The 25,508-nt window shown below is 40.4% G+C and overlaps 1 protein-coding gene and 1 pseudogene across 3 annotated transcripts in view; both read left to right on the forward strand.

Annotated features, from left to right (window-relative positions):
* The first annotated feature begins 5,884 nt into the window (after window positions 1–5,884).
* On the forward strand, window positions 5,885–6,478 carry LOC114030518 (annotated as a pseudogene).
* Window positions 6,479–16,827: 10,349 nt separating this feature from the next.
* The window catches only part of MED26 (mediator complex subunit 26), a 100,108-nt gene continuing 91,427 nt past the window's right edge, over window positions 16,828–25,508 (forward strand). The window contains exon 1 of one of the 3 annotated variants that reach the window (XM_027845444.1): window positions 16,828–17,023. Coding sequence is in view for 1 of the 3 variants with exons in the window: in XM_027845442.1 (XP_027701243.1) it covers window positions 19,040–19,111 (72 nt within the window). In the remaining 2 variants the exon portion in view is untranslated. Of the gene's footprint in view, window positions 17,024–17,136; window positions 17,600–19,020; window positions 19,112–25,508 lie in introns of those variants that run through there. The other 2 variants (XM_027845443.1, XM_027845442.1) reach the window with 2 other exon arrangements.

Consider the following 25,508-nt stretch of genomic DNA (forward strand, 5'->3'; position numbering starts at 1 on the left):
GAAGATGAGGGTAACACCTAGATTGGATCATCCATCTCCTACCCAAAGAGGTTATGGACTTGCAAAATAAGGAATGCATTTTTTGGGGCATTGCCAATGTGGAAATTTGTTTTGCTGTACTGTATATATTTGTTTGTATCAAGGTTTCTTTTCTTAAATTGTTCAACAGGGGTTGAGAAGTAGCGGGAGGGAGAGACAATAAATGCTTATAAAAATGAATAAATGTTTAAAACAAAGTCCTGGACATAGCTACATGTAATATTTTTTAAAAACTTGTACTTTTTTGATAAGAATTTATTTACAGTCGATCAAGTGGTTTCATTGCATTTGACTTAAATTTTGCTTTCCATAGTGAACTTCTTCCTTCTTCTGATTACCTTAGCTTAAAAAGACCAAGGTCTCCAGAACCATCTCCAGTCATCCCGATCTATATCTCACCACTGGACCCACATGGCTCCAGAGGAGAGATTGAGACTGGTGACTTTACACAGCCCTCTCTCACCTAAATCCAATTCACTTGCATGTCATGTCCCTGATGTCATGGTCCTCTTGGAGAACAAAGGACAAAACAACAACAACAACCTAAAACTATCATTAATCTAAATAAAGTTTGGGTTGATTTCAGCTTATTATCTTTGAATGATCCATATTACCAGTGAAGGGCAGCTGGATTTGTAGTCTGGGGCCCTGAGTTTTAGCGCTGGTTCTTGCAAGTCACTTCTTAACTTCTTAGTGTTTCAGGCAATTTTTTTTTTTTTTTTTGCTTTTTGGTGAGGCACTCAGGGTTAAGTGACTTGCCCAGGGTCACACAGCTAGTGTCAAGTGTCTAAGGCCAGATTTGAACTCAGGTCGTCCTGACTCCAAGGCTGGAGCTCTATCCACTTCACCACCTAGCTGCCCCACAAAATGAAATTCATGACAATTCATGATTTGCTTTTTTTTTTAATTGCTTTTTTTGGTTGTTGTTGTTGGTGAGGCAATCGGGGTTAAGTGACTTGCTCAGGGTCACACAGCTAGTGTCAAGTGTCTGAGGTCACATTTGAACTGAAGACTGGAGCTCTATCCACTGTGCCATCTAGCTTCCTCTTCAGGCAATTCTTAAGACTCTAAGTAACAAATGAGTTATAGTTCCTTATGCTGATGAAATAATAGATCTGGATCCCCAAACCACATCTCACAGCGAGTTTTTCGTTAGTAGGTTTAATAAATATAATCATTTCAATATTCATTTTAGCTTTCTTGGCTAATTAAGGCAGTGATCCATTCAGGTATATTATCTTTTTGTGACTTACTAAAATAGCACTGATTTTTTCCTTGGGTTATAACAGAAAATGGTGGCTTTGATTCAAAAAGAAGTCACTTTTATGTTTGATATACTTTGTATCCAATATGGCTTCCAAAATATAAATTTTCTATCAGCACTTGCTTTATTTTTTTTCTAATTACAAGTAAAGATCTTTTTCAACATTAATTTTTATAAAATTTTGAGTTCCAAATTTTTTTTTCTCCCTCTCTTCCTTTCCCCCTCCCCAAGATGGCAAGCAATCTGATATAGGTTATGCACGTACAATTATATTAAACATATTTCCACATTAAGTCATGTTGTGAAAGAAGAATCAGAACAAAAGGAAAAACAAAAAAAGTAAAAATAGTATGCTTCGATCTGCATTCAGACTCCATAGTTCTTTGTCTGGATGCGGATAGCATTTTCCATCATGAGTCTTTTGGAATTGGCTGAGATCATTGTATTGCTGAGAAGAGCTAAGTCTATCAAAGCTGATCATCGCACAATGTCAGCACTTATTTTAATAATTCATATTTTATATAATGCCCTGAGGTTGACAACCCTGTGAAGGAGGCAATGCAAGTGTTATCTTTTTCCACATTCCATTTAGGAAACCAGGCTCTAGGAGGGAACATTACTTGCCCACTGTCATAGAGTATATGGCAAGTGTTGGAGACAAGATTCAAACCTCAGTTTCTCCTAACTGATTTTAAGTGCAGTGTTCTGTCTACTGGGCCACAGTTGGTCTCTTCTCTGTTATAGTTGGGGCCAGCATTTCCCAAATTAAAACATGATTTCTGTTGGAAAACTGGTAAACAAACAAAAAAACAGGAAATCACAACCTTCTCATCTCCCTCCAGACCCCTCCCCACTCCTTGGAGTCTGAAGACTGAAGTAATGAAGTTCACTTTGCATAGTTTCACATCACATAAACTTATAGGGAGGAAGCAGTTACTGATTTTCTTGGTTATGGGTGTGTCTTTATAGACCTGTTTCAACAGTCTACTAACCAACAAGCATTCATTAAGCTCTTATTATATGCCAGTCATTGTGCTAAGCTCTGGAGATAGAAGAAAAAACAAAAATAGTACATTCTTTAAAGGAGTTTACATTCTTTGGGTCCAAACCATTTGGTTGCCCTGATCTTGGGGGGATTGTCTCAAGGGTCACATGAATCATAAAATTGCTACCCGATCCTTGCAGCGTGTCTCTGTGTCAGACGACCCGTTCACCTTTCATTATCAATGAATCTCCATCAGAAGGGACTGGACTTGGACTCAGAAGAGATCTGGGTTCAAATATGGCTCAGCCCCTTCTTGCTATTTGACCTCAGATATCTTACTCCCACTTTGGTTCATTCACTTATGGTTTCTTGGGACTACAAATCACTACGTTGTCTTTTGGCAAAGATCATATGTATCCACGAATTGTTGTCTGAGTTTTAATTGGAAAACTGTTTCTTCTTCCCAAACTCCACCTGTGAGACTTACTGAGATAAGGAAATAGAGTCTAAACCCTCCTGTTATGAAATAGAGATAAGAGAATCTAGACGAAACTGTTTGTCCTTGATGGAAAAGTACAATTTTATGAGATGTTTTAGGAAAAGTACACTTCAGTCTTCAAGAGATGGATATGAACAGGTAATGTTTTTCTGTTTGCTTTTTTTTTTAAAGTAAACTTTTAAAAGAAACTCTTCTAGTTTGGGAAATGTTGGCCCCTAATAGCATGACAAATTACCACCTAATTAAAAAGATGTTATTCCTAAGAAATGAGAGATGCCACTACCAGCAAAACTGCACACTCAGAAATGGTGCCAAAGTTCCCTGAAATATTTTGTTGAAATAGGAAGCAATATAGTTTTAAATAAAGGGGAAGTCTCATCCCCAGGGGGTCCCTTGAAGGCAGGGACTATTTTTATTTTTATCTTTGTATTTCCAGTGTTTTGCACATATATGCTACTTAACAAATGTTTGTTGAATGGATAAATAATATTCAACAAATACATTTTAAAATTAAATTAGCCTCCAATATTCCTGGACATGGAGTCAGGAGAGACAGAAACTCTAGAAAGGTGCAAGGGACCTCCAACCCTTAACTAAGCATCCAGTTAGTGGTTATCTGCTTTTAAAAAAAAAGTTTTTAGGGGGCAGCTAGATGGCACAGTGGACAGAGCACCAGCCCTGGATTCAGGAAGACCTGAGTTCAAATTTGACCTCAGACACTTGATGCTTACTGGGTATGTGACCCTGGGCAAGTCACTTCATCCCGTTGCCTCACACACACAAAAAAAGTTTTTGATATTTTCTGTTTCTTACATCACCATAGTATCTCATGTATCACCCCCCTCTTCTCAGAGAGGGAAAAAAAAGAAATCAGCACAACTGCTTGACATATTGAAAAAGTTGGAAAACATGTGCAATGTGTAATCTCTGTAGTCCTCTCACCTCCAAGCAGGGGTAGTTTGGGGGTGTCTTCTTATCTCTCTTCATTTGAATCCCACTTGATCTTTATAATTTTGTCACATTTACTTTTGATTTTTTGGAGTATTGTTTTTCCATTTACATTGTTGTAGGAACTGTGTATATTGTTTTCTTGGTTCTGCTGAGTTCACCCTGCTTCAGTTCATATAGATTTCTCCATGATTCTCTGTATTCACCACACCCATCACTTCTTGTATCACAGTAAAATTCCATTATATTCACGTGCCACAACTTGGTTAGCCATTCTCCAATTAACAGGCATCTACTTTGTTTTCAATTCTTAGTTATCACAAAATTGCTGCTATAAATATTTTTGAGTACGTGGGGACGTTTTTTCTTATGGATGGCTTCTTTGGTGTATAAACCCAGTAATAGAATCTCTGGTTCAAATGGTATGGCCAATTTGTTCACTTTATTTGCGAAATTCCAAATTTGCTTTCCAAAATGGCTGTATCATTTCACAGCTTCATCAATGTATTAGTATGCCTAGCTTTCCAGCTTTCCGACATTCTTTTTTCCCCCACTCTTCAATCTAGCGAAACTGACCTCTCTGTTGTCTGTCTTACAAACAACACTCCATATCCTACTTCCCTGCCTTTGTACTGGCCACCTCCTATTTCTGGAATGTACTCCTTTCTTACCTCTGCCTCAGAGTCTCTTTCTTCATTTAAGATGCAGCTCAGGCACCTTGTTATGCATGAAGTCTTACCTGATTCCTGCAACTGCTGCTGGCCCACCTCCCAACCTGCCTTTTATATATTTCTATTTCTTTCTTTCTGTTTATACTGTATCTACTTTTATATGTGGAAGTTGCTATGGTTGAACATTCATCATCATGTAGCTAAGTTGGTAAATAGCATCTATGAATTTAGGCTGGTTCTTGGATGTAAGAAAATCAAATAGTGACAATATTTTATATTTGATTCCATTCTGTAATTTATTCTATTCTTTAACTCCCTGAGCCACATTTTTTTTGTCTCTGAGTTAAGTTCAGAAGTTCATTGAGTCCAGAAGTTCAGTTTTCCTCACTGAGTTAAGTTTAAAAGTTGTCTCCGTACAAATCACTTTAATTGAAAGAAAGCTATTATCTCTATACCATTAGCTACCCTTGTACAATTAGAAGAAATCTGTTATCCTTGAAGGGTGCAGGTGGATACCTGGGAATCTCATCTGTTATCTTTGCAACACTGGCTATCCTTCAAGAAAGTCTGGTCTGTTATTGCTATGACACTAACTACTCATGTAGATGGACACCACCAATGAACTTTCTATAGCAACAGGATGAAAGGAGGGGTTGTTGCTAGCCCTGCTTTTCAGACTTCCATCCAATCACATTGTGTTCAATCATCTCTGACACTTCAGACTTTGTAACCAAACGTATTGTTTTCCATCTGTGATGTTTAATGTTCTTTGTTTTCTTGTGCTTCCCAAAGCTATATGAAGGCTAGTAAGATTTACTTTGTGGTCTTTTGGCTAGCTGAGGAGCCAAGAGAACCATTTCATTGGTAATCGCTAGCCTTACCAATAAATTGAACATGCTTAAAATTTGTGCCTCACTTTACCTTAATTTCAATTGTGTCAGAAAACAGACATACAGTTATTCATGGAGCATAGACAACATCTCCATTTCTTTATACACAAACACATACCTGTCTAAGCATTGCAAATGTACAATGAGATTCAGTTAGAATTGAGAGAGGCTAAGGATCAAGGTTAGCTTTCCCTACTTCAAATGGATCTCAGAACTCATCAATGTGGGTATCTCCTCCAACAGTACTACTAATTCATGCCATCCTGTCCCATGTAACTCTGGTACATAAAGTTTCCATAGGGAGTGGACCTTTCTCTAATACTGTTTAAAACATGTTTTTTATTGGCTCTCAGATCTTCTGCCAAGCTGAGTGCCAGGATCCGCTGCTACAGCTACATTCCTGAGACAAGATGGTGAAAGTCAGTCAATGGATTTGGCCATATTGGGTACCTGATGACCAGTGCTGCATTCAATTCAGGCAGAAGAGACACTGTGGCAGTCAATAACCCCTTAATTGACCTCAACTACATGGTTTATATGTCCCAATATGATTCCACCCATGTTCAAGGAAAGTTAGTTATGTTAGTGATGATTGGAAAAGCCATTACCATCTTCCAGAAGCAAGAGCCCACTAAGATTAAATGGGGAGATATTGGAGCCAAGTATGTTGTAGAGTCCACTGGTGTCTTTACCAACATGGAAAAGGCTGGGACTCACTTAAAAGGTGGAGCCAAATGGGTCATTATCTCTGCCTCTTTTGCTGTTGCCCCAGGGTTCATGATGAGAGTGAATCATGAGAAATACAATAATTCCCTTAAGATTGTCAGTAATGCTTCCTGCACTACTAACTGCTTGGCTCCGTTGACCAAGGTCTTTCATGACAGCTTTGGTATTGTGGAAGGTCTCACGACCACAGTCCATGTCATTACTGCTACTCAGAAAACAGTAGATGGCCCCTCTGACAAGCTGTGGCATGATGGGCATGGTGCTGCTCAGAATATTATCTTTGCTTCCACTGATGCTGCCAAGGCTTCAGGCAAGGTCATACCTGAGCTGAATAGGAAGCTCACAGGCACGACCTTCCATGTTCCTACTCCCAGTGTATCTGTTGTGGATCTCACCTGCCACCTGGAGAAATCTGCCAAATATGATGATATCAAGAGACTAGTGAAGCAAGCATGAGGATGCTTGAAGGGCATCCTGGGCTACACAGAGGACCAGAAGTCCTGTGACTTCAAGAGTGGAATATGGTGTAAGGTGTTGCTCTAATCTTGATTTCTGCCAGACTGCTTTCCAGTTTTCCCACTAGTTTTTATTGAACAGGGAATTCTTTCCTATGTAATTTATTTTCTGCCTTATAGAACACTGGTTTATTGAGTTCCATTATCTGATTCTTTCTTGTCTAGCTTGTTCCATTAACCTATTTTTTTTAAACTAACATCAGATGGTTTTGATGACTGTTGCTTTATAACATAGTTTAAGATCTGGATGTGCTATTCTTCCTTATTCTCTAACTCTTTCAATTATTTTCCTTGATATTCTAGATCTTTTATTTTTCCAAATGAATTTTATTATTTTATGGAGTTCATCTATAAAGTATTCCTTTGATAATTTGATTGGTATAGCATTAAAAGTATAAATTATCTTTGATGGCATTTTTATTTTATTGGCAGGGCTAGTCAAAAGCACTGAATATTTTCTCATCTAAGTAATTTTTTGTACTTCTTTAAGGAGCACTTTGAAATTAAATCTATATGGGTCTTTTATGTGCTTTGGTAGATTGATCCCCAGATATTTTATGCATTTTTAGTTATTTAGGATTTCTCTTTCTATTATTGCCTCCTGGATTTTGTTATTTTTATATAGAAATACAGTTGGGTTTTTGAGAGTTTATTTTGTAGCCTGCGACTTTGCTGAAGCTATTTTTTTGATTAGTATCTTTGCTGATTCTCTAGGATTTTTCGAGCACATCATCAAATCACCAGCAAATAGGGATGGTTTTATCTCCACCTTATCTGTCTTTATGCCTTCAGTTTTTTCTTTTGTCTTATTGCTATTGCTAGCACATTAAGAACCACATTAAATAATAGGGAGGAAAGTGAACATTCTTGCTTTATGCCCATATTTACTGGAAAAAGTTATAGTATATCCCCATTGCATATGATTATTGCTTTTGATTTTGTATACTTCTTATAATATTAAAAAAAGTTCCTTTTCTATCTACACTTTGTAGCTTTTTTTTTTTGCACAAATCAGTATTGTACCTTGACAAAGGCTTTTTCTGCATCTATTGAGTTAATCATGTGATTCTGTATGTTTTTAATATGATTAATTATATTGCTTTTCTAACGTTAAACCATCCTTGCATCCTTGGTATAACCCCACTTGGTCACAATAAATATTTTATTGGATTAATCACTGTAATCTGTTTGACAGTATTTTATTTTGAAATTTTTGAGTTAATTTTGATTAATGATAATTGAGTTCTTCTGTATTTTATCCTTCCCTGGTTTAGGTAGTAAGACTATATTTAGTAGTAAGACTATATTTATCTCATAAAAAGAGTCTGGTAGGATGCTTTCTTCTTTAATTGTTGAGAGTATTTTGTGTCATATGGGTACTAATTTTTCTTTAAAAGTTTAATAGAATTGTTCTGTGAATCCATCACAACTCTCTAAGATTTTGAACATTATGTAGTTAGTTACAGCATGCAGGATATCTAGGTATTATACTTTTGCACTAAAAGACTGATTCACTTCCTTTTCTGGTCAAACAGTTCTAGTAGATTAGTTTGTGTTTTAGAAATTGTACTTTGCTTTCAGTGACCCAAATCTGGTCTTTGATGCAAAATATTCTACCTCTTTGATACCAATATTCTTCCAATCTTGTTACATGGATGCTAATTTTAGAACATAATGGTTTTGAAAGAATTAAAATTACAAGTAACCTAAAAGGCAATGGAAGAAGGCATGATGGGAGTAAGGTGGGTTATTAGAAGTGAAGCAGGGGCAACACTCCCCAATATGCTGGAACCAGATTAACATTTAATTGGGAAATATTTAATAAAATAAATAAAAATGCAATAAAACATAGAAGACATTACTTTTTTATACTATTTTTTCCAATTATGTGTAAAGATAATTTTAAACATCCATTTTTAAAAATGTTTGGGTTTCAAATTTTCTCCCTTCATCGCCTCTTCTCTCCCTAAAACAGTAGGTTGATGTGCAATCAGAAAATACTACATTTTAAAACTAAATCAATATATGGCCCACAGGGATCCTTATGTACAGATTAGTGGTCCCCTCTTTTCTATTTGTTTGATTCCTGTGGGCTATCGCATATTAACAGTGGTGAAGGGGAATAAAGGATCAAAGAGATATGTCACCGGAAAGGGAAGTAGACCAATCATGTAGCAAGAGGTAGGAACAATAGGAGCAAGTACCCTCTAAATCCCCAGATGTTAAAAGGACAAGAGGGCTTCTAGCCCATTGGGTAGATTGTATTTTTTTCTTTTGGACCGCAGTTCTGATTTCATTGGTGAAATAAACTCCCCCTGCCATTGCAGCTCACCACCTTCTCTTCAATTTATAGGTTTAGAGAATTGCCTGGGGCACTGAATGTTTGAGTGATTTGCCTAGGGTCAAAAAATCAGTTTGTATTAGAGGTAATACTTGATCCAAAAGTCTTCTTGAGTCTAAGGCTGACACTCTATCCATTAAATGCTGCCTGCTTAGTCTTGGCAAATATACATTTAAAAAAAATAATATAATGCTGATTTTGACCTGGATTCAAATCCTTGCTCAGTCACAAACTTGGTGCATGACTGTGACCAAGTTACTTGTTTCCTCTGCCCTCAGTATCCCAACTTGTAAAATGAAGGGATTTGCCTAGACTAGATGATCTCCAAGGTCCTTTCCAGTTTAGCCATTCTAATTATGAATAAAATTGTTTTTGTTGAAATTACTTACATTTACATAAACTTACTTTTCAAGCAACTACAAAAAATTTAATTTAAAAATTCTCAAGTTAAAAAACACCAAATAGAACGAGCATTTTCATATACAAAGCCAAACAGAAAAAGAGTATTCCTTATTTAGTTATGAATCTGAAGAATGTTAAGCTTGATTGTCCCTCCAATTATAAAAGTTAAATGTTTTCTTTTTTTTACTTAATATTTTATTTTTTTCCAATTACATGTAAAGATAGTTTTCAACACTCACTTTTATAAGATTTTTGAGTTCTAAATTGTTTTTCTCCCTCCTTTTCCCTTCCCCTCCCCAAAACGGCATGCAATCTGATATAGATTGCTATACATGTACAATCTTATTTCCACATTAGCTATATCATGAAAGAAGAATCAGAACAAAAGGGAAAAAACATGAAAAGGAAAAAAAAAGAGAAAATAGTATGCTTTGATCTGCATTCAGACTCCACAGTTCTTTATCTGGATGTGGATAGCATTTTCTATTATGAGTCTTTTGGAATTGTCTTAGATTATTGTATTGCTGAGAAGAGTTAAGTCTATCAAAGTTGGTGATCTCACAATGTTGCTGTTGCTATATACCATAATCTCCTGGTTCTGCTCACTTCACTCAGCATCAGTTCATGTAAGTCTTTCCTTTTTCTGAAATCTGTCTGTTCATCATTTCTTATAGCACAATAGTATTCCACCACAATCACATACCACAATTTGTTCAGCTATTCTCCAATTGATGGACATCCATTCAATTTCCAATTCTTTCCACCACAAAAAGAGCTGCTATAAATACTTTTGTACACATAGATCATTTTCCTTTTTCTTTAATCTCTTTGGGGGTACAGACCTAGTAGTGGTAACGCTGGGTCAAAGGGTATGCACAGTTTTATAGCTCTTTGGTCATAGTTCCAAACTGCTGTCCAGAATAGCTGGATCAGTTCACAACTCTACCAACAGTTTATTCCTATTTTGATATATCCCCTCCAACATTTGTCATTTTCCTTTTCTGCCATATTAGCCATTCTGCAGTGGTACCCCAGAGTTGTTTTAATTTGCATTTTTCTAATCAATAGTGATTTAGACCATTTTTTCATATGACTATAGATAGCTTTGATTTCTTCCATCTCAAAACTGCCTGTTCATATCCTTTGACTATTTATTAATTAGGGAATAACTCATATTCTTAAAATTTTTGATTTAGTTCTCTATATATTTGAGAGATGAAGCCTTTATCAGAGAAACTTGCTGTTAAATTCTTTTCCCCAATTTCCTACTTTCCTTCTAATCCTGGCTGGTTTTTTTTTTGTGCAAAACCTTTTTTAATTTAATGTAATCAGAATTATCCATTTTACATTCCATAATGCTTTCTATCTTTTGCTTGGTCATAAATTCTTATTATAGATCTGACAGGTAAAATATTCCCTAATTTGCTAATGATATCCTTTATGTCTAAATCATGTACCCATTTTGATCTCATCCTGGTATACAGTGTGAGATGTAGGTCTATACCTGGTTTCTGCCTAATTGCTTTCCAGTTTTCCTAGCAATTTTTGTAAAAATAGTGAATTTCTTGTCCCATAATCTTGGATCTTTGGGTCTGTCAAACACTAGATTACTAGGGTTATTTACTTCTGTGTATTGTGTATCTAATCTATTCCACTGATCCATCACTCCATTTCTTAGCCAGTACCAGATTGTTTTGATGATTATAATATAGTGTGAGATCTGGTACTGCTAGGGCATCTTCACATTTTTTTCTTTGATTCCTTTGTTATTCTTGACCTTTTGTTCTTCCAGATAAATTTTGTTATTTTTTTGAGCTGTATAAAATAATTTTTGGTAGTTTGTTGTTGTTGTTGGTCCTTTCTAGTCATGTCCAACTCTGTGTGACCCCATTTCAGGTTTTCTTGGCAAAGATGCTAGAGTAATTTGCCATTTCCTTCTCCAGCTCATTTTACACATGAGGAAACTGGAGGAAACAGGGTTAAGTGACTTGCCCAGGGTCACACAGCTAGTGTCTGAGGCCAGATTTTAACTCAAGTCTTCCTGACTCCAGGTCTGGTGCTCTATCCACTGTACCACTTAGCTGCCCTGTGTGCCATCCAGATGCCCCATTTTGATCAGTGTAACACTAAATAAATTTAGATGGAATTGTCATTATATTAGCTCAGCCTACACATTAATAATACTTCTCCACTTTTTTAGATCTGACCTTGTGCAAAAGTCTTTTGCAATTGTGTTCATATAGATCCTGGGTTTGACTTGTCAGGCACTTCCAAGCATTTTATATCATCTGCAATTATTTTAAATGGAATTTTTCTATCTCTTCTTGCTGAATTTTGTTGGTAATATAAATACTGATGACTTATGTGAATTTATTTTATATCTTGCAACTTTGCTGGTTGCTAATTCTTTCAACTAGTTTTTTAATTGATTCTCTAAGTATACCATCACACTGTATACAAAGAGTGCTAGTTTTGTTTCTTCATCCTAATTCCTTAATTTCTTTTTCTTGTCTTAAGGCTAGAGCTAGCATTTCTAGTACAATATTGAACAACAGTGGTGATAATGGGCATCCTTACTTCACCCCTGATCTTTTTGAGGTTTCGAGCTTATCCCCATTGCAGATAAGACTTGCTAATGGTTTTAGACAGATACTATCATTTTAAGGAAGGCTCCGTTTATTTGTATGATTTCTAAAGTTTTTAATAGGAATGTTGTATTGTCAAAAACATTTTTTGCATCTATTGAGATGATCATGATTTTTGTTGGTTTTCCTAATATTGAATCAGTTCTGCATTCCTGGTATAAATCCCACCTGGTCACAGTGTATGATCTTTGATGGTATATTGCTGTAATCTCCTTGTTAGTATTTTATTTAAAATTTTTGCATTAATATTCATTAGGGAAATTGGTCTATAGTTTTTTTTCACTGTTTTTGCTCTTCCTAGTTTAGGTATCAGCATCATGTTTGTGTCACAAAAGGAATTTGGAAGGGTTCTCTCTTTCCCTAGTTTTCCAAATAGTTTACATAGTATTGGAATGAATTGTTCTTTAAATGTAAGGTAGAATTCACTTGTGAATCCATCTGGTCCTAGGGATTTTTTCTTAGGGAGTTCATTTACGGCTTGTTCAATTTCTTTTTCTAAATCAGAATTCTTAAAGTCTTTCTCAGTTGTTTCTCTTGTGATTGCAACAATTGTTCTTGTTTCTGCTTACTTCGCTCTGTGTCAGGTTATACAAATCTTCTCAAGTTTTTCTGAAACTATCCTTTTAATCATTAAGGTATAATGAGATCCCATTACATTTGTCTACTGTAATTTGTTGAGCCATTCCCAATGCATTATTTTCTGCTTCAAGTTTAAACTTCTTGGCCTGGTCTTGGAAATTTTTCACATGATGGTTTTGGTTTTGCATCCTTTATCTCAATCAATCAACACAGTATCTACTACGTGCCATGCACTGTGTTAAGCACTGGGGATACAAAAAGAGGCAAAACAGTTCCTGCCCTCAAGGAGCTTACAATCTAATGGGGGAGACAACATGAAAATAAATATGTACAAACAAGCTATATGCAAGATAAATAGGAAACCATTTGCCAAGAGAAGGCACTGGAATTAAGAGGTGTTGGAGAAGGCTTCCTATAGAAGGTGGGATTTTAGTTGGGACTCAGAGGAAACCAAAGAAGTAAGTAGTCAGAGTGGAGGAATAAGAGCATTCCAAGAATGGAGGTCAGCCAGACAGAATGCCCAGTGTTGAGAAATGGAGCATCTTGTTCCAGGAACAGCCAGCAGGCCAGTGTCACTAGACCCAAGAATATCTGCTAAGGAATAAGGTGTAAGAAGACTGGAAAGTTAGGTTGTAAAGGGGGCTAGGTTATGAAGGGCTTTGAATGTCAATCAGAGGATTTTGTATTTGATTCTGGAGGCAATAGGAAGCCTCTGAAGTTTAATGAGTAGGGTGGTATAGTTGGATTTTTACTTTAGGAAAATCATTTTAGGAGCATGGATTGAGTGGGGAGAGACTTGAGGTAGGCAGACCCACTTGCAGGCTACTGCAATAATCCAGGGATGAGGTAATGAGACCCTACACCAGGGTGGTAGCAGTGTCAGAGGAGAAATGGGGAAATACTGGGGAGATGTTGTAAAGGTGAAATCAACAGGCCTTGGCAACAGATTGAACAAGGGGGTGGTGGTGAGAGACAAATGAGGAGTCCAGGATGATTCCTAGGTTGCAAGCCTGACTGCCTGGTAGGATGGCATTACCCTCTTGTTGTTCATCCTTTACTCTCTTGCTGTTCATCCTTCCTTCTCAAGGAGGATCAATGACATCAGGAGGGCGATGTCTTGACTTTCAAGTTAATTGGATTTAAGTGAGGCAGGGCTGTGCCAAGCTATCAGCCTCACTATCTCCTCCAGTCAACTGAGTCCAGTGGCAAGATATAGGTCAGGATGACTGGTGAGGGCCCCCTATTACCTTCTACAATAAAAGGGAAAGTAGGAAAAGTGTGGGAGGGTTTAGAGAGAACGATAATGAATTTAGTTTCGGACATGTTCCGTTTAAGATGTCTAGCAGACATTCAGTTCCAGTTGTCGAAAAGATATCTTGGAGATTCAAGACTGGAGACCAGCAGAGAGGTTAGGGCAAGATAGGCAGATTTTTGAATCATGAACATAAAGATGGTGATTAAATCCATGGGAGATGGTGGGTTCACCAAATGAAGCAGCATAGAGGGAGAAGAGGGCCCAGGACAGAACCTTATGGGACACCTAAGGTTATGGGGTGTGATCTGGAGGAGGATCTGACAAAGGGCACTGAAAAAGGTCAGACTGGTAGGATGAGAACCAGGAGAGAGTAGTATCACAAAAACCTAGAGAGAAGAGAGTATTGAGAAGGAGATCAGCAGTGTCAAAGGCTACAGAGAAGACAGGGAGAATGACTGAAAAAAGGTCACTGGGTTTGGCAAGTTGCTAGTCTCTCTTCTGTTTCCTTGCTCCATTTTCCTGTTTTGTTCTTCCACACCAGCTTCCGGCCCTTAACTCCTTTTCCTTCCTCCTTTTCCCTTTGAAAACTTGATTTACAGTCTCTAGTTTACCATGTAAACTCCTTGGGAGCAAAGACTATGCCATCCTTGCTTCCTAGAAGAGCTAATACATGAGTGTTCCAATGGTAATGCTGATTATTTTGTAGTTAAAAACACAGATGAACACTAAGAAGCTGAGGGGCTTGCCAATGGCCATCAGACTAGAATATGTCAGAGGCAGTACCTGAACCCAAGTCTTCCTGATTCTAAGGTTTGCTCTTTAGCTAGTTTCTTCAAATTGTTACTATTATTATTCACTATGGGTTAGAACATGGGTGAAGATGCCCAGCCCATTGTCTGAATAAATCCTGTTGATGGCAAATGAAATTCATTTGGCTATAATTGCTGTGGTCCTTAAGAGAACTTCTGGTTTTCCCATTCAGAATAGAGCCTGTGCAGCTTAAAGATAAAAAAAAACAACAAAAAACCCCAAAACAGTTGGTGAGCTGTGAAGAGTGCTTAAATAATATGCCAGGGTAGAAATAACTTAAGAAACTCACAGTACAAGTGAAGTGCAGGATGGGACAGACATACCTGCAGCAGAACAAATTTGCTTCTTTTCCTCTATTGTTAGTCATTTTCTACTTGTATTTATTCTAACCTTTTTCCCTTCCCTCAAATGATTTTCTCTTTCTTTTTCACCATTTTTTCTTTTAGATGTTACGCTAGGAGTCCAGAAACTACATCCTACCTAGACTTGAATAACCTCCATGCCTAGCACAATGCTCTGCATAAGTAGGCATTTAAAAAATATTAAACTGGAAAAAATGTATTATCAAAACATATATAAAATGTCAAAGTTCTTTCTTAACATAAAAAAATAGGTGTTTTACTTTTCTTGCCTTTTTTAAAAAAAAAACCATGCAAACCCTAAATTACTTTTCACTTTTATGTTGGTCTATGATTAAAAAAACAAACACAAAAACAACAACAACAACAACAACAAAAATCCCCCCCCCCCCAAACCAAACAGGTAAGGAAGAAATTAAAAGACTACAGGGGCAGGGCTTGTTTAACCCAACTTATCTTGTTAGATAATTCTTATCTACAAATGGGCCAGTTTCCAACTATAACTGTACTTCCAAATGGGAAAATTGGGACAATCAGTCAAAAAAGTAATGATAACAGATATATATTACTCCACTATACATTGTTTTAGAACTTTTAACATAAAAGGATGAGACCTGTAAAGACCTTACGAAGAAAATGTTTTTTGCAACTAAAAATGCTCCAGGAGTACAACTACAAGTGAACTAAAGGGTATGGTACAGAGATATCCCCTTTTAACATATGGTTCTCATCAGTGGCTTCCTTTAGATATTTCCAGAAATGGAAGTTCAGAATGCATCAAGCTGTTTCCCACTATACTAACAAAACCCTGCGAAAGGAGGGCTGGGATTTCTTTGGTCTCAATACCAACTAGTCCCATATGCTCAAAATAAATGCTAACAGTGGAGTTCCCATATGATGACATTCATTTCAACATTTTATAAAGTGCATACTAAGTGCCAGTAACTGTGCTAGATACTGAAGACTTATGGGTGAATTCAGTCACAGCCTTTGAAGAGCTGACAATCTAATAGTGAAACAAATACCCAGGCATCTATAATCAAAGGCAGAATGTGCTAAATACATGAGAGTTCAGAGAAGGATTAAAGGTTTGGAAAAGAATCAGTAGAAGGAACCAGGAAAAAGTTTCTTGGAGGAGATACCAATGGAGTCATTCCTTAAAGGATTTTTTTGATAAGTGGAGATGTGGGAGTTGTTTCTTGTAAGATGGGGTTTGCAAACACAAAGGCAATACTCAGATAAGGGATTGAGAGTGCTGAGTAGTGCATGAAGCTGAGGCATTAGAAATAAAACTGTTGAGGGATATATTGGAGTCTCAGCAACAACAAATAGGTTTTTAGGGGGATAAAAAGGTTACAATGAGGTTTCAGGACTGGCTGATTAAAACCCCTTTGAAAAATATGCTTTTAAATCTTAAAGTGCTACATTAATATGGACTATGATAATTATTTCTCTTGGCTTTTCTCTTCCTAATATAAATTCAACAAACACTAAGCATCTAATATGTACAAGGTACTATGTTAGGTTTCAGGGGATTAACACCTATCAAAGTCCCTGACCTTAAAGAGTTTACACTCTACTTGCAGGATACAACACGAACACAAATACACACAGGAAGGAAAACTGAGGAAGAGAACACTAACAATTTTTCTTTAAATTACATTTTTAAAGTTTCATTTTCAGTTCCAACTCTCTCTCCTGTTCCTTCCCCACCCATTGAAAGGGTCATGTTGAGAAAGAAATTAAAAAAAAAAGACAAAGAAAGTGAAAGAAAATATGCTTCAATCTTCACTGAGCTCATCAGTTCTTTCTCTGCAAGTGGAATTATTGTGGATCATTGGCTACTTATCAGAGTAGCCAAGTCTTTCACAGTCGATCATCATTACAATATTGCTGTTACTGTGTACAATGGTCTCCTAGTTCTGAGAACAATAACAATTAAGAATATTAGGGTGGCACCTGAGGTGGGTCCTGAAGAGGTTTCTAAGAGGTGGAGATGAGTGAACATAGGTGACTATTGGCCTAAATGAACATTTCAAAGTGGCAGACGGAGATAGAGTTCTGATAGCAGTACAAATTGGCTAACGGTGTAAAGGTGAGTAGCAGCTGTAAAGGCATGTGGGAATCATATTGTAGGGGGCCTTAAGTGACAAGTAAGGAATTTATATTTTATTCTGGAGCTAACTGGGGAGCCACGGAAGGATTTCCAGCGGTCAGCTTAAGAAGCAGAGACGAATATGCAATGAACTTCCTGTTTGGGTTTCCAGAATTTCTGACTCAAAAAACTTTATTGTGCACCTACTATGTGTAAGGTGCCAGGGAAACTAGATGAAAAAGGGCCTTACTCCCTTTTAAGAATTTATAGTCTACTGAGAAGAAAAACAGATCTACTAAAATAAGCATAGTATAGGCACAATGTGATAGGGCAATGGAGATCCTGACAGAGCTCTAGAAATATATGAAGAAACCCTTTCACCTTCGAGATCATGGAAGGCTTCAAGGCTGAGGTGGCACTTGACCTGAGCCTTGCAGAGGATTTTGACAGTCGAGGAGGAAGTGCTCTTCAGGCATAGTCAGTGGCTCGTTAGAATGCACCGAAGTGGGAGGAGATGGGCAACAACTTCACAGCCCAGGCTGGCTGGCCCAGAGAAGGGGAGTCCTGTTTGCAAAGGTAGGTCGGTCCAGCTGTGAGCGCTGTCCGAGCCCAGCAGCCTCTATTTTACCCTGGGGCGACAAAGCGCCAAGCCTGGTCAGCTACCTGGCGCCCACGAAAGAGAGGAGCGATGGCGGGCCTGGAAGGGGCCTCATTCCGACGCCAGGATCTGGGGTGCAGGGAGGGGCAGAGAGACCGGCTGCGGTTCGCACTACAAGTTGGCGGCTAAGCAGGAGCCGTTCAGAGCCAGCGGCCGAGGCGCGCGGGGGCGGGGGGGATGGGCGCCTCCGCGGGTCAGCCTAGCCCAGGGCGCCCTGGTCTCGCCGGCAGCCGCCAGGAATGCGCTCCAGGGGCTGGCCGGGGAGCGGGCGGATCGGGGACCTCAGAGGGGCAGAGCCGGCCTCCCAGCTAGCTAGCTAGCTCCCTCCCTTCTTTCCTTCCCCCTCCCAGGGGCCGCCGCCACCTCCACCTACGCCGCCGTTCCTCCGGGTCCGTCCGCCCCCTCGGCTCCGGCTGCTCATGCGCCCGAGGGCCTGAAGTGGGCGGGGCATGAGAAGCGGGAAGGACGCCTCCTGGAGCCAGCCGAGGCGCCTCAGGCCCGGGTTGCCTCGTTTCAGTGGGGCGGGTCCGCCCTCTTGTCCTCGTCTGTATCCCCCTCCCCCTCCCCCCTCCCCGTTACCTCACAAGCCGATAGATTCTACCCCTTTCCCAGCTGTTGCCCCGCCCCTCTCCAGGCCCACAACCAACGGCCTCCTCCCCAGTCCAACCGCCTTTCAACGTCCGTCCCACTCAATCTCGGACGGCAAGGCAGAGGGGACCTGGGGGACGGGGAAAGGGGGGGTGGTGGTGGGGAATTTTTGGTGCTACATTTGCGCATGCGTAGGGCTTCTCTTGCGGCCCGGAACAGCGCGAGGCGGGATAGGGTGGGGGAGGAAGGGAGAAGGAGGCTTCTTCCGGGACGGGCCGCCCTGCACCGCCCTGCGCGTGTCCGGGCCATAGGGGGCGCGCACGCTTCCTCCTGCCCTTGCTCTCCTCTCTCCCCTCCCTTCCCCGCCCTCCCTCCCTTCCTTCGTCTCCCCCCCCCCACCTCCCAATCTCCTCAGCGTGGCGCCGGCGCTGCGTGCGGCGCGGGTTACCCAGAGTGCCTGGCGCGGGGGCAGCTCACTGGAGTTTGGTTCTCGAGGCAGCGGCGGCGGCGGTGGTGGCGGTGGCGGCGGCGGCTGTGGAGGAGGCTCCTTCCTGGCGGTGGCGGCTCTTCAGGCGGCGGCGGCAGCGGCGGCTCGAGCAGCTCAGGCGGCGGCGGTGGCTCCGGCTCCCCCCCGTCCCCCCGCGGGGAACATGCGGCTCCGCTCCCGGAGGCCGGCGAGTGAGTGACCCCCCGCCCGGTCCCTGGTCCCCCCTCAGCCTGCCCGCCCGCCAGCCCGCCGGCCCGGCCGCCCCCCCCGCCTCGCTCAGGCAATGACAGCGGCTCCGGCCTCCCCGCAGCAGATCAGGGACCGGCTGCTGCAGGCCATCGACCCCCAGAGCAACGTAAGTATCCCGGGGGGCTGCGCCGCTCTGCGCGCACCGCGTCGGGGAGGGGGCGGCGAGGGCCGGAGCGCGGGCGGCGGGCGGCGGGGCACCGGCCGCATGGGTCCCTTTCCTCCTCTCCCCCAGCCCCTTGACCCCGGGCACCGTGCCTCCTTGCTTCCTGCGTCCCGCTGGAGCCTCCGTTCCTTGGGCCACCTCCGGCTCGCATAGACCCGGTCCTGAGTGCCCGGACCCCAGCCCGGGGCCGCCGCCAGAGTGGTGCTATACGGAGGCAGCGAGGGGGAGCTCGGCGACGCCGTGTACGCGAGACCGCGGCTTCTCGTTTGGGCCGTGAGGCCTGCGCTGGGGTTTGGGGCTGAGTGATCTTTCCTAGGAGGGTTTGGGGAAGGGGAGGCATGGCTTGGGCGCCCGGCTACCCTTACTCCTTTCTCTGCGCTCTCTTCTCTTCCGGGGGGCACAGGAAAACCTGTCTCAGCTACCGAGGTATGGGAGGAGGCTGCGGAGCAACTGGTGTCTCAGGCTGCCCTAGAAATGCTTTCTGGAGCCCTTCTGCTGACCCCTGAGGCGGTTGTCCTGACTTTTCTTGGGCTTCACTGGGAAGCCCTGCTTAGGGTGCCCAAGCCCCCTCTTCTGGGAGGAAAGCCCTTGAGGGCTCTCCCCTCGGAGCTAGAGCAGGGCTGCAGGATCTGCCTGCCCGTCTTTATTTTTTGGCCGGGGGGTTTGGGAGGGGGGATAGTTTGGGCATTCCTGGCTGTCTTCAGGAACCAGTAATGGTTGGTTTGGGGGTGGGAGCTCTATTCCCTTGACTTTTCACTTTCTGCTCTTGTTTCTATTGTCTATCTGTCTGAATAAAAGTCTTGCCCACAGTACTAACAGGGTCAGATTTGGGGGAGGGGGCTCAGTATTTATTCTGGATTGCTAATTTTGACTGTCTGACCTAGAAGCACCCTAGAGGTTGGCTTACTCAGGCCTTTTATGGTGCAAAACCAGGGTGTTAGCCTAGGACCCCCTTGTGGGGATGTGGCCACTACATCATCAAGTTCTTGAGGGATTTTCATCTGTATACACACATTGAAAGAACATATTCTTGTGGCTTTAATGTGTTGGGCAATAGGAAAATGCGTAGCAGTTGTTGATGTTGAGCTCCTAAGGTTTGAAACAAGGTATTGCTTTTGCTTAAAGACCAGGAAGTGATAGTTCATTATAGGTAATATTCCATGGATCGAAGTCAAATTCTCCTTATATTTGGGCAAGTAACACAGATTGTGACTTATCTGAACAGGGGGATTTTTTGTTCCTCCTTTCAAGTAAGTTGGGGCATTAACAATAATGTTATCTAGAATTCTGGAGGACTGTAATTGAAATACATTTGCTTCTACAGTTTTGGTGAAAAATTGAGTAGAAGATTAAACTTTTGTGAGGTATAAAGATTCTTTTCAGCCCATATTTACCCAAGTAATTCTGTCATTACCATTTGCAGGGGAGAACACTGGGCTTCAAAAACCCATTATGATACAGTTGGTGGTGGTAGCTCTTGAAGAATGTTTTTTGGGTATTTTTTATTGTTCTGGGGCAGAATTGGCAAAAGAAACACCAGAAAATCCTTCTTTCCCCACCCCCAGCCTTTTTAATGCAACACTGTGATCTTCAATGTCGTTCAAAGCAAATTGAATTTAAACTTGACAGTGAATGTATTAAGTCATCGTAGCTGGCTTATTATTTTCAACTATACCAGAAGATGCCTCTTTCATCACTGAGAACTGTTAACACTAACCATTAATGCCAGTTGAGTAAGTGATGTTAGTAGAATCAGAAAGAAATCTGATTATCCATAGGTGTGAAAGAAATCTCAGATGAATTTCATGGGTTAGTTAAAGTGTTCCAGGGGACAGTTAGAGTTGGGGGTGAAGAAATAGACAGTAGAAGAGATGGATAGAAAAAAGCAGATGAGTTCTCAGTGATCATAAAACTATTCAATTCAACAAACAAATTGCTCTGTGTAGGGCACTGTGGTCCTGGTGATAAAAGTAAAGAAAAAACATCTTATGCTCTCTAGAAGTTTGCTTTCTAATGGGAATATAAAACATGTACACAGATAAGTTAACACCTTCATTCAAAGAGGGTGTGAACACTTAACATGTGAGTGAGGGGTGATGAAATGGTTAATGGAGAAAAGTGAGCTTGCAAGGAAGCTCAGAATTCTAAGAGAATGGAGGTGAGGAAGGAGTGCATTCCAGGGATAGGCACAGCCTGTGCAAAGGTGTGAAGCTGGAAATGAAGTACTGAGTTTAGGGAAAAGAAAGTAGGGCATTTTGGGTAGAATGCAGAATTCTTGAAGGGAATTAATGTTGTAATAATCTTGCAGGATAGAGCCAGATTTTGAAGGGGTTAATGTCAAGTTGAATTGTTTGTATTTTATCTTGGAGGCAATAGAGAACCCCTGAAGATTCTTTAGCTGAGGGGATGACATGGTCAGACTTCTGCTTTAAGAAGATTATCTTAGCACCTATATGGACAATGGATTGGAGAGAGGCAGGGAAATTTAGGTTTTGAGAATAGTCCAAGAGAGAGGTTTGTACCTGGATAGTTGCAAGACCACATGTGAGACATGTGGTAGAGGTAGAATTGACAAGATACACAATGTACTGTTGAAACCCTTAAACCAAATTAATTCAGGCAAGGGCAGTTTTTTTAGATAGGCACAGCATTTCTGATGTTTCAGCTATGTCATCTTCTTTTCTTTAGCTTTTCTGTACTCTAGAGGTCCAAAGTTAAATGTTAAAGAAATTATAATATCATATTCTTTTTGCTGTACCTACCCACTTCCCCTTGAATCAGCTACTACCAACAGTTTACTTGAATCAGCTACTGTAGCTTTACAGTGTGATAATGAATTTAATTCCTAGTTTACTGATTAAATTGGAAAAAATATTTTTAATTCTATAGATAATCCAGTATTTTGTTGTTGTTTTTTATAATAAGAGTTTGGTATCGAACTCCATATAGAGATGAACTGGGTCATTGTGTGTCTTCAGGTTATTTTGTACTTTCTCACTACTTTACTTCAACCACTTTGCAGTTCACCCAATTTGAACTACTCCTTCCCCTTTGTAATCTTGTTACTCCAATCTCCCACTTCCATGTATGGAATGTTTTTCCCTTTTTATTTCTGTCTATTGAAATCCTTAAAAATTCAGCTCAGGTATTGGCCCCCTGTCCCTCTTCCTTGATTCTCCACAGTTAAATTGTTCTCTGCCTTACCAAATTTTTCACCCTCTATTCATATTTTATCCCCTTCTTAGATTTTAAACTTCTTGTGGGCCTAGACTTTTTTTTTGCCCCTTCCGTCTTTGTATCCACAATTCTTTGGATGTAAAGGGCACATAATGATCTAGCTGCATTGAATGGAAGTTATAGAAAGGCAAATTTAGACTTCTGATACTTCTAATTCTGAGATTCTGTGATTTTTTTTTTTTTTAGGCAATTGGGGTTAAGTGACTTGCCCAGGGTCACACAGCTAGCTGTAATGTTTCTTGAACTTGATTGAACAGTGGCATCTAGGTTTGAGAGCCTGGCATGCAAATTTGTATTTTGTGTCAAATTTACATGGGACAGGGATTCTTAAGCTGGAGTCTGTGAACTTTGTAGAAAATAAAAAGCCAAAAAAACTTTGATAGCTATTTTCAATATAATTTATTTCCTTTGTAATACTATGTACTTTTATTTTATGCATTTAGAAGCAATGGTATGAAGAAGGGATATATATAGGCTTTGCCAGGCTTCCAAAGGCATCCATGACAGAAGAAAAGGTTAAGAACCCTTGATCTAGGATCAGATGTGAACAGGGGTCATTTACATGGCTATTAGATTGACCAACTTCGGTTGGCTTTGCCTTTTCCAGTTAAATGTTAAAAATTTTGGGTAACTGACACAAGATGTTTGTGAAAAAAAATGGGACATTGTCAGAGACAAAACTAAAATTAAACCTTCTAAGAGATGTAATAAAGAAATGGTGTCATGTATTTCTTAACTTTATGACTGTGCAATTATAGTTTAGTGCCTAAATTTACCTTTTGGTTGAAAATTAATGTCAGACAACTGACCTAATAATCACAAGTCTGTAACTTTGGGGAGTCACTTTGCTGCTTCTGCTAATAGCTCTATCTAGAAAAAGATTATTGGTATTGGGAAGTATTTCCTTGCTCCGAACTGTAGCGCCAGGCATATTTCATTTTTAAAATTTTCGTTGGCTAAATCTGAGTTTTGAGTTTCTTTTAGGCTTGGTTATAAGGGCTTTGGCAAATTCTCATAACATTGATTTTGAAAAGGCACCTGAAATTATTTAAACAAGTAAAACTGTACTCTGTAGTAATAACAGTAGCTCACATTTATTTAGCACTTGACAATTCAAAAGTGTTTTCTTCACAACTCTGAGAGGTAGCATTGTTCTCTTCTTTTAGAAGGGAAAAATGAGGCTTGGAGAAGGGAGATGACAGAGCAGGGACTCACTGAAGTCTTCTTACTCCTGCCTGGAGCTAGTGCTCTTTGTACTAGACTAGGCTGCCACCCCTAGTAGTTTTGATAGTTTGAGAGAGAGAGAGAGAGTGTGTGTGTGTAGACATAGATATAGATAGATACCATATTTATTTATTTTTTTTGGTGAGGCAATCAGGGTTAAGTGACTTGTCCAGAGTCACACAGCTAGTGAGTATCATGTGTCTGAGGCCTGATTTGAACTCAGGTCCTCCTGACTCCAAGGCCAGTGCTGTATCCACTGCCCCACCTAGCTGCCTCTATAGTTTATATTTGTATATTGAACTCAACAAACATTAAACATCTACTCAGTGCTAGTCAGTGGGAGTACAAAGATGGAGAACAAGAGCCTCATACAAGGAGTTTATAATCTGGTGGGGGAGGAGGGGAAAAGGGGACAAGCCAAAGTTGGAAAACTTTTCTTTTTGGGGGCCCTAGGCTATGATAGCCAATGGTTCTGTTTTCTTATCCCATAGTCCCCTAATCTCCCATACCTAGACACCTCTCTTTCATTCTGTCAGTTCCCAGTGTCTCCCTGTCTGTGACGTCAGAAATGGGAAACCTGTCAGATGGGTCTGAGTGAATCTACCTTTTTCACCCCCTTATAATCCATAGCCCCTTCTCTTGAATCATGGAATGTTCTACTTGTGTCTCTTTCATGGCCCTTTTGTGGATTGGTACAAGTCATATACAGAAATAAGTATGATGCAAGGTAGAATGTGATAAAGACAAAGGAGGGATCTTCATGGTCCATTAGGTTACACTTAAGCTAAGCCTTGAATTAAAAGAAGAATTTCAGGTAGAAATATGGTAAAGGTTTGTTTAGAGAGGCTTGAGAGAGAAGAAGAGACCGCCTTTGTGATTAGGTGCTGGGGAGGATGAGAGGCTTGGGAGCAAATGAGAAGACGAATTTAGCAGCAACATAGAGTTCATGAAGGAGAGTGGTAGAGTGGGGTCTATTGGAGCCTGATTGCAGAGGGCCTTCAATTCCTAACTAAGGAGTATGTATTTCATTCTCTAGGTGGGTAAACTGTGGCTCCTGGGCTAATCATGCCTATTTTTGTATGATCTGTGAACTAAGAATGGTTTTTACATTTTTAAAAAAAGAATGCAAAAACAGGCATTAGTTTGCTAACCTGTGTTCTAGGCAAAGGGAGAGTCATTAAAGTTTTTTAAGTGTTGTGGTCTGACCTGAGTACTAGGAAGATTATTTGGCATATGTGCAAAGAATATACCGGAGAAGGAAGACCAGTTTAGGAGGCTATTAAAATAGCTCATATGAAAGGATGTGAGAGAGTAGTGGGATTAGAGAGGAGAGTAGAGGATACAGGATTGTGTAGGTAGACTTGGTAACTGAATAGAGGGGATAAGAAATGAAGAATTAAAGATGATTCTGAACTTTTGAATGAGGGAATAGGAGAACAATGGTGTCATCAGCAAAAATAGAGAAGTTGGGACAAGGAGCAGGTTTTTTGGGAGGAAAGATGAGTCTAGTTTTAGATATGTTGAGTTTTAAGGTGCTGATGGAACACCGAGGTAGAAATGTTCATTTGGCATTTGGAAATTTGAGTTCAGGAGCAGCAGGCAGGATATGTGGATTTGAGGATTTGTCCATTTAAAGATAATGAAACCTTGGGAATGGATGGAATTGCTGTAGGAGAGAGTATAGTGCTCAAAGGGGAACATTCATACTTGGCAGCTAGTGGAGGACAGTGAACTGGAGGAGTGGTTGGAGACGAGCAGAACCAGGAGATAGCCAAGGGAAGGGAGGGCATAGTAGATCTTGGAGGAGGGAGTGGGCAGTGTTATATGCTGTAGAAAGGTCAAGGAGAAAAGGCAGTTAGATCTTTGGGGACCTTGGAGA

This window comes from Vombatus ursinus, unplaced genomic scaffold (genome assembly GCF_900497805.2).
Source record: "Vombatus ursinus unplaced genomic scaffold, bare-nosed wombat genome assembly UNPS02014961.1, whole genome shotgun sequence".
NCBI lineage: Eukaryota > Metazoa > Chordata > Mammalia > Diprotodontia > Vombatidae > Vombatus > Vombatus ursinus.